General features: G+C 37.7%; 1 protein-coding gene across 3 annotated transcripts in view; it reads right to left on the bottom strand.

Moving 5' to 3' along the window:
- The window catches only part of RFX3 (regulatory factor X3), a 140,587-nt gene extending 122,614 nt beyond the window's left edge, over positions 1-17,973 (bottom strand). For 2 of the 3 annotated variants that reach the window (XM_075136900.1, XM_075136901.1), the window contains exon 1: positions 17,534-17,973. Coding sequence is in view for 1 of the 3 variants with exons in the window: in XM_075136899.1 (XP_074993000.1) it covers positions 17,103-17,160 (58 nt within the window). In the remaining 2 variants the exon portion in view is untranslated. Of the gene's footprint in view, positions 1-17,102 lie in introns of all 3 variants that reach the window. The other variant, XM_075136899.1, reaches the window with a different exon arrangement.
- Positions 17,974-18,760: the final 787 nt, after the last annotated feature.

The following is an 18,760-nucleotide window of genomic DNA, read 5'->3' as shown; positions in this document are numbered from 1 at the left end:
CCCTAAAGTCAATGATTGAGAAATTGTTGGTCCTGTATCCCCAACACTCCCACAGCTAATACAGAAGCAGCATGAAGGAGAGTGGAAGACAAAGGAAAGAACAAAGGCAGGATGAGTAATTGTAATAGGCCAAGCACATAAGAGAGCGGTCAGGAGAAAAGATGTAAAGTACATGTAGAGGAACAGCCATTAGCTGAGACGCAAGTGAAAGCTAGTAGTGAAAAGCAGGGAAGATAGTTGGAATTAACGCATATAAATTAATGGTTCTCAGCTTTCTGAAAATCTACCTTTCCTGCTTTAAAGCTAAAAAGAAGCAAAAACACTTTTGAAGACACTGACCATATATCCTCAGAATGATTGTAAAATTCGTGCACTGTACACAAGAAAAAAAAACAGACACATTGCAGGCACAAGTTTGATTATCCCTAATATAGAGAATACAACGACCATACAGAGAGGCCAGAAGTATACAAAATTTACAATAATAAAACTATATTTCACTTAAAAATAAACAAGACTAGATATGTTTCACCAAATTGTTTATAATTCTTACTGAAATGTAATACACTCTTAAATCTTCATTTATCAAAACTGCATTATTTTGTTCAATCACATCACTTACCATTTGCAATAGTTATTAAATTTTCAGGACAAGAGCTAAAAATTTCATATTCAGAAATAACAGAGTTAGGAGGACATAAGATCAAGTGCTACAGGAACAGTGACCACAGTGAAATAAAAACTATGCCCTTTTCACTTTGTACATACATGGGGCTGTAAAAATAATGTATTTGTATCCATTACTAAAAATTTGGGCAAAATTTAAATTACAAAGGTTTTTCAATATTATAAACAATTATACGAAAGGAGGTGGTATTCTTTTCACACCTCCAAACATAAAAGGATGGCCTTAAATAAGACTTGTATATTCTATAAATAATCAATAACAAAGAAAGCTAATTTTAATTTCTTACAGTTCCACTGAAAACTTGGATTTGTCATTACAGTAATGAAAGCCAGTCTAAATTATCAGCGTAATAATATTATCAAAATAACACACTCTGACGTGAAATGGAAATGGTGATTGTAAATTATAAAAAAAACCTTTATACCTCTGTGTATAGATAATGCACTCAAATATGAAAACATAGATTAAAATGTATCACATATAAAAGATATAAAGGATTATGAATATGTATACGACTACATGAATATAAAGGATTGGGAGAATCCAGAACAGCTCTTAAAGAAACCTGGATCTCTAAACACACATAACTTCTCATCCCATTATAAAAGAGTTCCAAACTGAAACAGAATTACCCAATCTGAACATTTCAAATCCTAAAGCTCAGTTTTTCCTGAACTAAGCAACACCAAGCTAGTACCTTAAAGCTGATCAATATGGTTAGACTTACTTAAATATTTTAAAACCACTGTGGATGAACTGTTCAAAACTTTGACCAAGAAACAACTATGTGTGGAAAGAAGTGTAGAAAGTTATGGCTGTAGAGAGTATAATAAACAATGATACCTTGGGATTAGTTACACAAATTTTTCAAAAGTTAACCTCTAATTGCCTTGGAGGATTGTACATATGTTTTCCAGGACAGATTCTGACATACTCAAGCAAGCAGCAGCTCCTCAGTTAGCCCTACCAAGTGTGGGAGCTTGGCTTTGTCATTCCACAAAGGTGGAAGGTATCAATAGGCTCTGCAGAAAATCTTAGTAGGTATCAAGTGAGCACACTTTTATAAGTTCAAAGTGATTTTTTTTAAAAAAAAAAAAAAAACACACACAACAAAAAACCCACAACAAAACAAACAAACAAAAAAACCCACAAAAAACAAAAAAACCCCAAACAGCTCAAGATCTTATTTATCATATCCTCAGAGCTTCCCACTCCTCAATATGATTTTTTTTCCCAAAGTCTGAAGATTTACCTATTCTCAGGTTGCTGGTGAAAGAAACAGATTCTGAACTTCTCAACACATATTCCTTCCCATTATATAAAATTGACTAAAAGAACGTTCCTCAGAATATATTTTTTAAGTGTCATGTTTGTGTACATTGACATGAAGCAGGCTAAAGCACCCTGAGAGAAAGCTAGAGATTAGCAAACAAGAAAGCAAAGGGTCTGCTGGCAAAGAAAGAATCATGCAGCCCCTGGAAGCAGAGATCAGTAGCCATAGGCTATCCCTACAACCCAGCCGGATGTATGTCAGCGATGTGTGATGCTTAGCAGCCTTGTCACATCCCACTATCTCACGTAAACTGTTAAATATTAAACCACATTCAAGCCAGGCATCCAACAAGAAACAGGAAAAACCAGTGGATACCAAACTGCAAAGCTTAATAATTAAAAACGAGTGCCAAAAAATACTGAAAATATAATTGTAATTACAAAATACACTGTCATCAATGATAACATAATAAGGCAGCAAAAAAGTACTAAATCGTAAGGAAGAAAAAAATGTTGACATAGAGGAAGATTTAGAGTGGTATATGCTTCAATTTCCTGTCTAGGAAGAAAGAAAGAAACAGAAAGAAAATAAAATGAACAATCAATCTTTAAGTATATATACACAGAAAACTTTCAAACAAGTATTCACAGAGAAATCACAAAATTGGGTACACATTTAGAAAAAGCAAACTTGTTTTAAAATACTGCTTTATGTCCTAAAGATATCCTTTACCCTGCCCCACCATCTGAATTTTAAGTATCTCTTTAAAAATCTACCACTTTGCTTTGTATCTATATATTTAAAGTACAGTAATTGTAAAATTAAATTATCATTTTCCTGATACTATATTAAAGTTAGCTCAAAAGGAAATCAAACAATCTTATTCTGCTTTGCTAAAAGAATACGAAAAAACCCCAAGACAGATGGTAACTGGTGATAAAAGTATCCATGTCCTTTGCCATTTGAGTATAGTTGTATGAGGCAACTAATATTTCACCGTGTTTATCATGCTCTTTCTTTTTTTGAAGAAATACATATTCAAGTTAAGAGCAAATCCAGTGACAGCAATTCTACAGGAAATACACAAGAAATGTATTATGTTGGAAGCAATGACAAAGAAATACTCTCACTCTAAGAATATTATTTTAGCAAACATGCTTGAAATGCAGTATCACACTAGACAACAACATTTAAGGCATTCATTTTAACCTTGTTTGCTTTCTCATGTGACTTTTCCCAATATGGTAGCTTTCACAAGCATATACTTATTCATAAGACACTGTTATTACCATAAATGTTTCAAATATACAGCTTGATTTTGGTGTCTCATGAAATGAAGAATTATTTTAAATGTAAAAATAGACACAAATTCATACACACAGAAATAAACCATCAGCCAAACATGGCAAAAACCTCCCACATGGCTTTTTGTCCACCTTGCAGTAAAAGACACTCAGTTCCAAGCAGCGTGTTCTGTTCCACTTTTCCAACCTAACAGTACCCAGCACCTTAAAAGATAGTGATTTGAACAAGTCTCAGCTTACATTGCCTGGATAGATACCAACATTTTTATTTTTGCTCCTTGTGTGACTTAAAATCAACCACTTCAACATTTGTTTTTAGATTACAAGCATATATTTATAAATAATATTCTAAAATGATTAAATCCTCCTTGCTTATCACTGCACTTCTCTCAAAGCAACAGTTCTCTAAGCTCTTAGCTAAGATTGACTCTAGAAAGCATGTGAAAACATGAAACTGTGGAAAAAACATGCATAATGGTTCTAACTAGCCATGATTATCTAGCATGGCTTTTTTCCCTCAAAAGAAAACCCACTGAGATAGAAAAAATAGGAAGTACAGTGTAAAACCCAAATGAAGCAATGTATACTGAACAACATACTGGCACACAGAAATGAAAAAAAAATTATTAGGGGAAATCCATTAATTATAAAACAGAAAGAATGTCATTAATCAAGCTAGTACTGTAGAGTAGTGAATAGTTAAAAAATCTGTATGTTTACATTACAATTGTACTTACAATACAAATGGAATATCGAGAATTGCACAATTGGATCCGAAACACGTATGTTTTGTTCGTTTTCTGGCTTCTAAGGTTACAGAACATTCCTAACAGAAATTTTTATATTATCTGACAAAAAGCTCGATGTTCGGGTAATGTAAATACTATTGCTTTCAAAAGATGGTTTAATGAAAGGTAATGTTAACTGATTTTTATAATTGTTTAGTCAGATTTGTTTTATTAGGCTCCATCCTACTGCAAATATAGAGAATCAGAAAACAATTCAAATATAAAGAACGTTCAGTGATAAAATTTATTAAAGGTATATGTCATGAACAGCAGAAACTGAATTTGATTTCTAAGTCTTAACATAAAGACATAAGACTATGTAACATATCATTTCATTGTTTTTCAGAATTGCCAAGTAACAGTAAAATAACATTACCAAATAGATACTATTACCTACCTCATTTATAATATGGGAACATAAAAATCTGAAGTATGACACATACAACAACAACACTGAATACTACTTACATAATTTTTGAGATATGCTGAAGATTATTCGATTTGTCTTTCTTATTGAAGTTCTTTGTTTTGCTCAGCAAGATTTATATCACTTTAATTTTCTTGGTATTCATTTTAATCACTGACTTGTAAAAGTCAGACATGTAACCTTACTTGACAGGAACATTCTTAAAGACAAGCACAGTACAATCTATTGTACTTGCAGAAAGTACTATGTTATGGTGTTAGATCTTTTAGGACATTTCAAGTTTCACTGCGCATTCAGTTATTTAGCTCAACAGGAAAAAGCATTTTTCCCTAGACAAAATGCTCTGCACATTCCGTATGGAACTCTTACGTCCCTTTTCTACTGAAATTCTCGAATTTGAGGGAGGTAAGTTTAAAAACTTATGAATAAAATAAAAATGCAGGTTCTGAATAATGTATTTGTTTGTTTATGCCTTAATCATTGAATTCGATTCAGCTAACAATGAAACCTCTGCATTTAAATAAAGGGATTACTTTCTAATACTGCCTTGATTATCAAGACTATATTTATCACAATTAGTAATATGTACATATGTCTTTGCTTAACCCTCAAGCAGTGTTGAACAAGAGATACATTACTTTTGCTATGGACTTTGGCATCTGAATGTCCCACAATGATCAAACCCCAGCCAAAACAAGCAAGCAAACAAACAAAAAAACCCCACAAACAGAACCACCTCAATCAATATAAGCATTGATTCCAAAACTATCTTTCTGATTTCACCAATAGTAGTTACTGCCATACACACTTTCTTAGACCATTTATCTTCATCTCCACCATTGCTATTCCTTTTATATTTGCAGCTATATGATAAAGCTAATATTTTTTCTAAACAAACACCTCTTTACAGACACTCAGAAACAATCATCTTCATTTCCCAAATCCTTTTTTGAACACAAGCCAGTTTTTATCTTAATTAACAGGAATACAGGCAAGTTATAGGAAAATATTTTAGATATCCTCATCACAAAAAAATCTCTCTCCAGATTCCTGGCCATTATAGTTATCGAATACCACTTACAAATCACCAGGCAGTAGCCAAATATAGAATGTTTCATCAACACCCCTGAACTGGTCTCAACAAAGCAAGGAAAATATCCAATTTATTTTAAAATTTTAAATAATTTCCAATAAAAATTTTAAGTTTGCTGTTTTTCCTCTTTTTATTTTCCTCTTTTGCTGCAACAAAAGAATTATGAACTGCAAATTAAGACCCTAATAAATACACACAAATAAAAATCCACGGAAATCAATAACTAAGGTTTGATTTTGCCAGGTATTCAACCAAGGTCTTTCCTTCTTGTTTTTTAAATCCCTTTGTTCATAGTTGCCTTCTCCTGAAGAGACCTAACAAATTTGTTTTCCTTCTATTGCAGGTTCCTCTACAGCTATTATTTTTGCCTCTGCAGGGCTCCAGTGAAAATTCTCAAGGTTTCATTATAAAATATTTTATAAATAAATGCACGGAATCCAGTCTATGTCCAGTCCTAACTTTGTGAAATCCAGAGAATAAAATGTTGGACCAAAATAATCTAACTGTATAATACACCGAACTAAAAAGGAACACAAGAATTCTGTGGTGTTAGGGAGATCATCTCTTGGGCACCAAAACGATGTCTTTGTGATATATCTCAGGACAACTATTTTGTAATTTTAGCTCTAGACACTACCCCTCCTCTTTTACCTCCAGAGATGAAGATTCAATTGCAGTCCTAAGAAACGGAACTGGCCAACAAGAAAAAGAAGACAAACTAGATCACAGTCTAGGAACTTCTGCTGTAGAGCAAGAATCACAAGTAAAACCATAGTATAGTTCAGGCTTCCAGGGATTTCAGGAGATGTCAAGTCCACCTTCCTTCCCAAAGCAGGCTCAGACTTGGCTTCAGACCAGCTCCTCGGGGCTTTATCCAGTCAGGGCTTGAAAATCTCCAAGGATAGAGATGGCAAAACCTCGCTTGGCCCCAGCTGCATTGCTGGGCTGTCTTCATGGGGATAGTCTAAATCCCTCCTCTTTCAACTTATGAACATTGTCTCTCATTGTTCCACCATGCACTGCTGTGAAAAGCCTGGCTCCATCTTCTTGATGGCCTCCTTGTAGGTATGAGAGAAGGCTGCTGTTAGGACCCCTGAAACTATCTCTTCACCAGCCTGAAGAGGTCCCTCAGTGTCTCCTCACAGACATGTGTGCTCCAGCTCTTCACTTAGTGGCCCTCTGCTAAACTTACTCCAGTTTACCAACATCCTTCCCATAATGGCAGGAGGGTGAGGGCAAAACTAGACATGGATGTAGATGTTACCTAATAAGCGTGGAGAGGGGTGGGATAATCATTTCCCTCAATTTCCTGCCTATACCCTTGTAGCCCAAGAGATACTGTTGATCTTCCCTACTGCGAAGGCACACTGCTGACTCATGTTCAGCTCACTGCCAACCAGGGACCCCAGGGCCTCCTCCACAGCGCTGCTTCCCAGCCACTCTGTCCCCAGCCCGTAGTCTACAGACTATTGGCTGAGGGTCTGTGAAGACCTAGAGAGCTGCACAGGACTGGTATTCCTCTCCCTTTTGGCCAGTATTTTACTGTAGAAGTAGGTTAAAAGAGAGTCTTTTTAGTGTCCACTTCTGTACTAGATTTCACTAAGTAGCATAAAAATATCATGTTCATAACAGATAATCTGTATGTTTGTTGTAAGAAAAGATGCACTTTCTAACACTCTGTGAAGGATGCTTAACAAATTATTTGAGAAAATATACCTAATACAGAAACGGCATGATGTGAAAACCACTAGTTTTACCCATTGCCATAACTCAAGTAACTCCATTTGAAAAGGTTGGACCATCTAGATTAAAAAGCGATGCCCTGCTAGATGATTCTTATTCCTATGAAATGATCTGCGACATTTCTTTCGCACTTTGAGGGGAAAAAAAAAAGAAAAAACACAAACAGGACACCACACAGCACTGAGTGCCCTAAGCATCTTCTGTTCCTTTGGTTTTATGGCAAACTTAACCATTTCCATACCAGCAGGTTAAATGCTGTAACTGGAGTACGTAAAAAGCTTTTGCATCAGTACATGAAAGACAGAAGTACTTCATGTAGAATAAACATATTTCTAAAAACAAAACATAAATATTGGCCAATGAAAGCAGATTGTTAAGCATTCAGAAGCATGGCTATAAAACAAAGATACACTTGTGACCAGCTTGGTTTAGGGAAACGACAGCTAATTTTATTAGAGGACTTAACATATTATCAATCAACATCTCAATCCCCATTATTAACACCCAATTACATCTTCAAGGCATTTGTAATGGCCAAATCCTGCTATGTTGCCCTTCCTATACAACACACTTTGGAACAAGAACTTCAGCATTTCTGATCAAAATTTCCCTCCCACACACACACACCCTTTCCTTTATCATAGATGGCCAAAGCATAACTTTCCATTTCCTATCTGCCAGATACATCTGGTTTTCTGCCTTGGACATTATACCTTTTCCCATATTATAAATGGGAAGAATAAAATATATAAATGTGAGAAGAAAACCTTATACTTTATTAAAAACATCAGTTATTTTCAGTACAGGAAAAAAAAATTAACTGCTGGCTCCAGCTTAACTTTGTTTCAGTAGGCTACAGATGGTCAGTCTGTTGACATTGAGCATTCAAGAAGTTCAGCTGAAGAGTTACCATCCTTGGATCATAACATGTAACCAATAACACAACTATGATGACACAAGAACTTTTGAGTAGCCCAAACTTATGACTGTGCTGAGGACACAAGCCATTAAGAGCTGCTGAAATCAAGCAATGGGAACCCTTAAAAGGCACTCTTCTACATGCAAAATAACCCTAAAACTCCCCTTCATCTCAGTTGCCTGAAATATGTTTGTGATACACAACTTGTGACTCAAGGCCACATGAAGAATATATCTTCATTAGGTCATGAAAGTTGGTCACTACACTGAAGTCATGATCCTGTGTCTAGCTCTTCCCTTAAGTCAAGAAATGTCAGTTTCTTCAGAATTCAGTCAAGAGAAATATATACTAAAGTAAGGACAAGCAGTGAAGATACTGAACACCTTCAAGCCCCATTAAAGACAGTAAATTTGACTCAGTGGCTCGTATGAGGAACATGGCAGGTAATTTTAGTATTGAAATTTAAATCTTAGTAAGACCTGTCTCCCCAAACAACTATTGATACAAGATGCTGGCTGAAGTCTGAATATCCCAGACCACACAAGTTCATAGGTTATACTGTTTGACTACTGACCATCTGGATGACTTGAAACAACATCATTAGAAAAAACACACCACCATAAAAACACAACCTTTAAAATACTAGGAGAAGCTCTGTTCCATAAACCAGAATCATTATGTGCATGATAAACTATGCTATTGCTTTGTAGGACCAACTCAGTCTATTGCAAATAAACCTTCTGTTGGTTTGACATAAGTTTGCTAGTGAAGTGTACTTCAGTCACAAAACCTGAATTCTGTGAACCAGCCTGAGGTTTGGAAAACCCTAAGCCTCTCTCATCTCCACATAACTAGAGACCCAGTGCACCAAAACCTCTGCAACTTTACCTGGCCACTATTGTTCCCTGAAATACCCTGTCAGGACTATGCTCCTTAGAGTACCAAGGAATTTCAGAGAGTAGGAGAAAGACAGCGCAGCTCAGGACACCTCAGGGCTCAGAAAGCACCTGGAAAGCTGGAAAGAGACAATACCATGAAGAGCTGTGCTTTCATCTTAGCTTATTCACACTTGCCTCACTTCAAAACCCAGAATATGAACACAAAAGGATTTCCACAAAATAAGGGAATGGAGCCGTATTTCTGTGCTACATACCTCCATTCTAAAGCTAAGCATGTTTTACTCCCTAAAACAACTGTTAGGATGGTATAGCTCACAGAAGAGCTTTCATGCCTTTCAGAAAGTCCAAAGAATAATCTTCCTAGAAGTTATAGGGAATTGCTATTACTATTACACAGAATCAACTCTGAGGAGTTAAAAACGTACTGGATTCTACGTTTTTCCATTTACTAAATTAGATCGAAAACAATAAATAACTCTTCCATATTCATTTTATCAACTCTCTAGCAAACTGCAACTCAGTTGAAGTGGTTTAACACAGAATGGACCAAATAAAATAGGAGCGAACTAAATACTAAACAGAAACCAGCATGTTGACAAGGCCTTAGCTACCACATGCTCAAACCAGCATGTCAATTTCACCTCATGGCTAACAGTTAATTTGAAAAGTCAGCTACCATGCAGATAGTTCAACTGTTCCTCACTAGCCAAGGCTGATGTAACTTTGAATACAGCCAGACCTTTCTGCAGAAGTAACCTAAATAGTTTTCATAAATCATATATTAATTTTATAAATGGGTATAATAGTCTGTAGAGCTATAGATATTTAATTAAACATTAACTTTCTATAACTTAGCTGTAAAATGTGTATGATCTGATCACTAAGTTATTTTAGATTTTTTAATCAGAAATTTTGAGTAAAGTTAGTTCAAAAATGGTGATTACAGAACAAGTCGTTTCCTAAAAAACACTTTGAAAAGGAGGCATTGGTTTTTAATTAAGGCAAGCAGTTTTAAGGCAAGGTTTTTTTCTTTACTATATCTTTCCAAATTCTCCAAGAGACCCAAAGTGATTAACATTGAATCCCAATAATAAACACAGTATGTAAAAACTTAACTAGAAATACAAATTAACAATCTTTTGTGTACAACCACATGTCCTTCCTAATGTACATCTCATCAACGAGAATGTGGAGTAGGAAACGTTCTTCCTTCACTAAATCTGTAACTCTGTTGTCTCTCCTGCTTATGTCAAGCTACACAACAATGAAGAGGTAGAATACAGCACACATCTTACTGGAAAAAAAACAGTTAGGGTTCTAGATGGAGAATTCTGAAAACTTTTTGCAACAGTTAAATAGAAGGTGAATCTTCATATTCATGAGGCATTTAACATAAGACAGGAATCCTGACATTCATCACTCCTTCCAATGGAAAGAGAACTCAATTATTTTGTTATTTTTGCTTTCACCTACCTATAATGAGTACACTTAGTCCTCCCAAAAAGTAACTAGTTACTTTTTGTAGTTCAACTCATCTAAGACTTGCACTGTCAAATTGCACTCTCAGCTGGTCGCAGTGCAGAACACTACCAAGAAATAAGGAAGAAAAAGCTCAGGTGATAGTATCTCATTTTGTTATGAGGCTACACAGACTAATAGCAACTTTTGTAAATGCTTTGTGGATAATGTGCAACAGATTCACACCAAAAGACATTAGCTCAGATTCACATTCCTGGGCATCTAACCCACTAGCAAGTAAACCCTTCAGACAGCCTATAATCATCCAGTATCATTGTCAGATTAAGTGAGCTACGTAAGCAAGACTGCTCTCCCTTCTCTCCCCCAGGACTTGGGTACATTTCAGGGTGGAAAAGAAAATCAGACCAAAATCACACTCCAGAAACAATATACAATGCGTTACCTGAAAATTCAGCAGACATGAACTTGCTTATTGGAACTAAAAATCTATTTTCGAATTTTAGCTCCTCAGAACCATAATAAACAGCTATCTATAATCTTAATAACTGTGTTGTAAGTAGTTCTGGCTCAGAATCCTATTACACTTTTTCAGTTCTTTGTAAGGGAAGTATAATTAATAACACAGAAAAAGAAGTAATCAGACAAGAAAACAGAACACCTTAACTGAAGTAGAATAAACTGACTCAATGGCACCTGCTAAGTGACATACTGCCTTTTAACAAATTTGCTTGTTTCTATTTCTACTTTGCAGTGTTGCATGATTTAACTATACTGAGTTCAAGTGTTTAGAAAACATCCCTGAGGTGGTATGTAAGATAAAACACAGTTAGATTAATTATTATGAGGTAATAAAGCAGAAGAGAGAAGCCATTTACTTGGCAGATAAACAGTAAACATGGCTTTGAGTCATTAGTTGTAGTGGCAGCATCCAAAGCCTGAACGAAATCTAAAGATATGGTTCTTGCCTTAAAGACCTTATAAACTTATTCGAAATAAGACTTCAATAAGAAGAAAATGAAAGAACTAAAGAAATTGTTTACTCAGAGGAAGTCTAAAAAGCTGAGATATACTTAATGTACTGGGTCCGTGGGTAGAGAAAATGACCTTTAAAAATAGGGCTAGGTATTTTTTTCCTCTCATTAATGAATGAATGAAAGTTACAAACGTTACAACTACACTCAAATTTAGTGATTAATACACAATCTTTGGTTTCCCATAACATTGTTATGGATGTCATGTAAGAATTTAAACAAGTAAGGTTAGAAATAAATTAGGAATTTACAGAGGAATTCTGAATTGCTAGAATTTAAACTTCCAAGCCTCATTAAAATTTATATTGTAAAACAGGAAATTCCTTTATTAAATACAACTTGCAATACAGTCCATCCACCACCTCTTGATTTTGGGGATCAAAAGTTAGGGGACCAAAGACAAAAAACTTACCATGGTGGAACAGGAAAAACAACTAAAGGTAGTGTGTAAAACCAAGCAATTTAAGGTATACTACCCCAGCTCTGGCCTGCACCTTTTCACATGCTTCCAAAGGGAAATGACACTGAACTAGAAACCCCTATCCATCCATATGCACAAAAAAGCATTGCCTTATTAATCTTATAGTGTGTGGAAAAAACAGTAGACATTATTAAACCACAGAAGTTACAACAATGAAATTCTAATTTGCTAGGTTCATATACCCGTACAGAAATTTTTTAAATGAAACATAGTGGTACTCGAGGATACTACTTTTATTGTGGGTGGGTTTTTTTGTTTTGAGGGGCTTGGGGTTGGTTTTTTGTTGGAGGGGGATGGATTTTTTTCTTTCCTAGAACTAGTGATTAATGGAAAAAGATATTTATCCTAGTCAACTAAAGCTCCCGTCTCTTCTGCAATTCAGAAGTAAACAGGTAAGCTTCAACCTCAGTTTCATCCAGGAAGAGTTTCAGTGAGTAAGAAAAAAAATCTGTATACAGCAATGCATTTTTTAAAAAGAATTCAGCTGTAAACAAACAAGTTACATAAAATGTGAATATAAACTCATACATGAAAAATATAATATACAATAAACATCACTCTAAAATGCATATGTCTCTCAGGTAAGTTCACCTAACTTTTCAGATAAGCAATAATTTACTTCAATCCGTATAAACTGTTTCAGCTATATGCTATACAGACATAATTTACATATAAATAGTTGTTGTCTTTCAATGAACAGAGATTGTATTTTAAGTGTGTGTGTGTGTGTATATATACATACACACACAAACACACACACATAGACATACTCAGATATGGAACAGCCAATTTCTTCCATGATTTTTAGCATAATATTGCCAAAATAGTAAGTTTGCTACATTGCAATTCACAGAAAAAAGTAGAAAAATTTCAGTAAGATTTATTCAAATCCCATATACATTATCAGTGTATTTCAATTAAAGAATTTTTAGGATTTTCTTTCCTTTTTGTATTTCAAATAGCATAGCACCCTCTGGTGCATCTACTAGAAAGAAAATAACCAAGAATAAACACCAATCACTGTTATAAAAAAGAGACTGTTAAAAAAAAAAAAGAAAAAAGGAATGCTTAGAAACATAAAAAGCCTAAGAGTTGTTAGAAGTCAATTTTCAACTTTATTCTTTCTGATTAAAATATTTTATAACCGAGGAAATTATAACTACTGAAGAATAAAATAAAAAAAAGAAAGAAAACTGCAGGTGTGCTAATACAGAAGGGTACCAGAAAAAAAAGACAGAAGTTTGAAACTAATCTTGTCTTCTTAATAACAGGTCATTTTTATTAGAAAATATTCTTAAGTGAAATATTCTTTAAGAAAAAAAGTAAAGGTAAGTAATTTAGTGGAACAAAATGTTACATGAAGAAATATATCTGCTCTTGGTCTTGCAAGAATGAAAATCATTAGGACTATGGCTATCCACACAGTCATAAACTGCTAAATTTCACATCCAAATAGTCACATCTCCTTTAAAAGTCCAATGAGAAAAGAATTAAAAAAAAAATAACATGACTGTACTATATGGAACACGTCAAAGTCTGATATGACATGTTAACTATTAAAACACACCTAGTCACTGGGAAAATAATTTCCTACAAAACTACATTTTGCTAATCACAGAAACAGAGATCACCACCTGCTTTAGGCACCTCTTTTGTAAACCTCTGGAAGTCTCAACACAATGCACAAGAAATTAAAGTGACACCTGTTTAAATCAGCCATCTGTCCCTAACAAACTAGATTTAGCCAAATCAGTATATGTACTGCTCCTTAAATTGCCAAAATACGGGTATACATAGCATCTGTGAGAAAAGAGAAATATTATGATTGACAACCAACTTTACCAGAAATACATAAATAATAAACTTGTGGCTACCAGAAAAACATCATCTTAAACATTAGCCTATTCATTTTAAAAGCCTCATTAATTTTTCAGCCCTCATTCTTAGTAAAAAAATAAGTAGTTTCATTCATAATTTAAAAACATACTGCTTTTGGTATTCTAATACATTCATTTGACAGAGAGTTTGATTTTGAAATGGAACTCCAACTACAAGCACACTACAGTACCACTGAAAGCTTATTTTTATTCTGTCTGTATTTGTAATGCATTCACAACATGTCGTTGCAACTGAAAATAATTTTTAAAAAGGACTTTAAGAGTCATATATCTCATACTTTTAAAAGCCTATTCATTTTTTAAGTATTCCGCATGACAATACCTGCAGCTGGTAAGCTTTTGGAGACCACAGGTAAAAATACAACATGCAATATTTTAAGAGGGAAGGAAGCCTTTCATAAGAGGACAAAGTAAAGCATGAAAAACAGAAACACTAGCTAGCAGACCAGGAGGAACCATAATGATAAAAGATTATTGCATTTTAGATCCTCACTTACATTTCAAGTAAGAAGAGAGAAAAACAGTAACAGCCTTCCCTCTCAACATAAAGTTTAGTAAATGGAAAGAAATGGCAACATTTACTCTGCAGACAGTGTTGTGATTAACAAACTACTGTATCAGGCCAGAAAAGAAATGGGATAGTGCTAACAAAGCTGAATCTAATTATCAAATAAAGCACCCTGACTTTAAATTCTTTAACAGCATTGTGCCTTTGATTCCCATTTCATTTACCTACACTACATTACTGAAAGGGTTTCTCCACAGTGGCACAATGTAGGTTAGCTCACTAACAACACAACAGTGCATATGATCCAGGTAGTTTCATTAGGACATGCTGAAACACAGTTAGATAGTTACAGTCTAAATCATGAAAACCAATGAATAAAAAAAAATCACAAGCCATCTCATTTTCAAACACTTGTTAGCATCACAAATACCAACTATTTTGATAGCTGCAGGCATTAGGGAATCAGAATGCATAATGCAGATTCATCTGCGATCATTACAGTATTTCAGAGAGAATAAAGAGTCAATACTTTTCTCAGTGAAGTCCATAATGTTAAGAAAGGTGATTATAGCTGCATTATTATTTTCCAAATTGCTGTCATTGCCTAAAGAAAATGTGGCTAAATGGTACTAAAAAGGTCTTTGCTTTTACACAAAATCATGTACTTTTAATGTGATTTTTAAGAAACATCTGTACATCTGCTCACAGAGTTAAAACAGAAAGTTTGTCTCATAGCCTATGCATGCACTTTCCTTTGCTACCAGGCTCTGGATACATATTCTGCCAAGACAGATTTCAACACCCAGGAAGGATTCCATCCCAAATAGTACTCTGTCCCGCTGTAAGAGGTCTACTCAAGAAAGGCATGGTGCAGAACTGACATCTTCTCTTTTCAGCAATAGTAGATGCCAGGAATGATTTCACAACCAATGAATCACATAAACTGCCCGATAAAACTAATAACAAATACATTAAGATTTAAATGTGCCATATAACTGATACAGTACTGTAACTCACAATGAAAATTCTTTATGTCTTTAAAACTTATTTGACAGCAGGACCTAGAAAATTAGCACTCAGTGGTTTCATCTTGATTAAAATCATAAAAAGATGACAATATAGAGACTTTTGGACATTACTCAAAATAATGTATTTTCTAAGTTCTTGTTAGTCCATGAAATCTAAATTAAAAAAAAAAAAAAGACAGATCCAACATGCCTTAGCTCAAGAAATATTAATATCAACAATGCACTAACTACTTAGCACATTTTGCAGTTGATAGCCACTTGGAAAAATTGCCCCTGTCACATTCATTGGTAGTTCCAATGTGAGACAAATGAATATATTGTTGTTGAAATTATAATGAGAAAACATGCATTTTACACAGGGTTCTAAAGATATAAAGAAAAAGCATATATACAATTAAAATGTAGGTTTTAGATTAAAAACAGGAATATCCTTTTCCCTAACTATTTTACTAAATAAAGCAATAAGGAAATAAATAAGTCATCACTTCAAAAAGAAAAAAGCTTGCCACAACGACACATCATTTGACAAGTCAAAAGGGAGAGTGCAACTGGATATGGATGTTAAAAGAGAATTTCATTCCCATAATAGATGCCAAAAATTCAATTTATTCGAAAGAATTTAAAAAGTATATAAAGTATGATTTGACACCACTGACAACACAAATATTTAGATCTTAAAAAGCAATCACAAAAAAGATGAAGAAAACAAGCATTTTGGATTGAAAAAATAATGCAAAACATCCTCATTAATAAAACAATTTCTACTACAGCTCCTTAAGAGGTAGAAAGCTGCCTCTTCCCTCTTTCCCAAACATACTCTTGAAATACAGTAGTAATAACAAAATCACAAAGACTTTTTTTTTTAATACTATTTCTTGTTTTCTCATTTCTTTGCTGCTCAGCACACAAACTCGCAGTCAGTATCTTGAATTTCCTTCATTGTGGAGTTTAAGGAAACTGAGATGGATTCTCTCCACATGAACATAACTCACTCTGCATAAACTAAATCTACACATGCACTGTTCCATACTACCCTGGCAGTATGAAAGCATCATTTAAAAAATAACCCCCTGCAGAAGAAGCGGAGGAAGAAAAAAACCCTGCTACTCTATATGTGTATGGGTGAGGGTATTGAATAAAGAAAAAAAACACTTCACAATACAAAGAAAATACAGCTTGTACTAAAATAAGCAGCAACATTAATTATGAATGAAATAAAAAATAACATTGGTACATAAAGCACAGAAAAGTGATTGACATGATCGACACCACGAGAGTATCATTAAAAGATACAGCAAGTTCACAAAAATCTGCAACGTTTAGCAGTCGCAACAAATCAGAACAAGGCCCCTATAAGTGAAAGGGGAAAAACACCCCCTGCTCTTGGTGTGCTACAAGATCCGTCTCTGGCTGCATCTTTCCTCCCACCCCCACGGTTTTTTTCGGGTTTAAAGTAAGTAACTTTAGACTGTGGCCGGAGCCTCGTTCCCAGATTTCTACATTCCCCCATCCGTGCAAACGAGAGACCAAGTAAGATGCATACCCACCGCATCCAAGCAATTGTCCTGGAGGTCCCAGAAGCGTGCCTCGGTTCCCATCATCGCCAAGCCTCTCTTTCTCCTCACTTCGCACCGCGGCCAGCTCCCCTCCCCGCCCAACAGCCACCCCCATCCTAACCGCCCCTCTCAAGAACGCGCTCCCCACCCAACCGCAAAGGACACCCAGGGGCAGCGGGGCCGGGAGGGGGGGAGGGAGCGAGGGGGAAGAAGGATGGGGAAGAGGGACGAAGAGGGGGAGGGGGCGGGGGAAAGCGGGGGAGCCGGGAGGGCGACCCACGTCCCCCTCGCTGCACCGCAACGAACCGCACAGCCCAAGGGAGCAGCTCCGGCCCGGATGCTGCGAGGCGGGGGGAAGCAGCGGCTGGGGGAGGGAGAGCGGAGGGAGGGCCGGCGTGCGCCCGACAAGCATATTCACCTGGGCTGAGGCGGGCTGTGGTGTTGTTCCCGCTGTCGTTGCTGCTGGAGGTGGCTGTTGTTGTTGTTGTTGTTGTTGTGGGTGACGATGAGGAAGGGGGTGAGGAGCAGCAGCAGGAGGAGGAGGAGGAGCAGGAGAGGAGCGGTTGTTGTTGATGGGTAACAGTCGCCAGGACTACGGTGACTATGGCGCTTGATTCACAAGGCAACGGTTGCTATAACTCACAAAAGGGAGAGCGAGCGAGGGAGGAGGAGGCGGCGGCCCAGCCGGAGAGGCCCGGAAGAGGCGGGGCCTGCCCTAACGGACGGCGCCGGGGCGGGCGGGGGCAGCTCCCTCAGCCAGACCGGGCACCGCCTCGGCTCTTGTGCTGCGCCAGGGCCGCCGGCGCGGGCGGGCGCACGCAGGGGCGGCGGGGACGCGGCGGGGCTGTCGGCGGCGGAGGCGGGTGGCGGCGCGGGGCCCGCGGCGAGGGGCGTGGCCGCGCGCGTCCTGCCTGGGCCGGGCCCGCGGCCGCCTGACGCCACTTCCGGCGGGTGGGGAGGAGAGGGCCCGGCTGCGGCGCGCGGCCCGCCGCGAGGGTCGCACAGCGCCCGCCGGCGGGCGGGGGAGCCGCCGCCAAGCGGGACGGGCAGGAAGTTAGGCCCGGCGGCGACGGCTCTCCCCCTCCCACCGCCGCCTGTCACTGGCGCCCCACGCCTCCTTCCCTCGGAAAATGGCAGCGAGGAGCCGCTGGCGGTGGAGGAGCTGCCCGGCTGCCGCCATTTTAAGGCGGGAGGGACAGCGGCGGCCGGGCCCGCAGCCCTGTGGCTGCGCGGTGCCCCTGCCCGCGCCGGGCTCCTCCGGCGGGGCGGCGCAAGGCCGCGCCGTGGCCGAGCCAAGGCCTTGGGGGGTCCGGTGGCAGCCTGGGTCTACTTGGCCTTGCCGCACTGACGAGCCTCAACCCCTGTGCAGGCGGTGGGGCCGTGGAGGCCGTGGCTGCGGTGCTGACACGCAGCTGTGAAAACCGGCTGCTCTTCTGGTAGTTTGTGCCTCTGTGCGTTCCAGGTGTGTATTTGGGGGACAGGTGACGTGGAGGTGCTTCTCTGGCTACACACAATGCCCAGACATGTAGTGGCCACTACAGCGTACCTATCACTGTAATCCCAGTGCATCCCCATCTGCAGCTCTTTATTAACCTGCAAAGTATCTCTGCGGCTCTACCCAGCTGCTGCTCTCTCTATGGCCAGT

This window comes from Calonectris borealis, chromosome Z, assembly GCF_964195595.1.
Source record: "Calonectris borealis chromosome Z, bCalBor7.hap1.2, whole genome shotgun sequence".
In the NCBI taxonomy this organism is placed as follows: Eukaryota; Metazoa; Chordata; class Aves; order Procellariiformes; family Procellariidae; genus Calonectris; species Calonectris borealis.
Note: the sequence above shows the minus strand (reverse complement) of the source record. Positions and strands in the feature narration are given on the sequence as shown.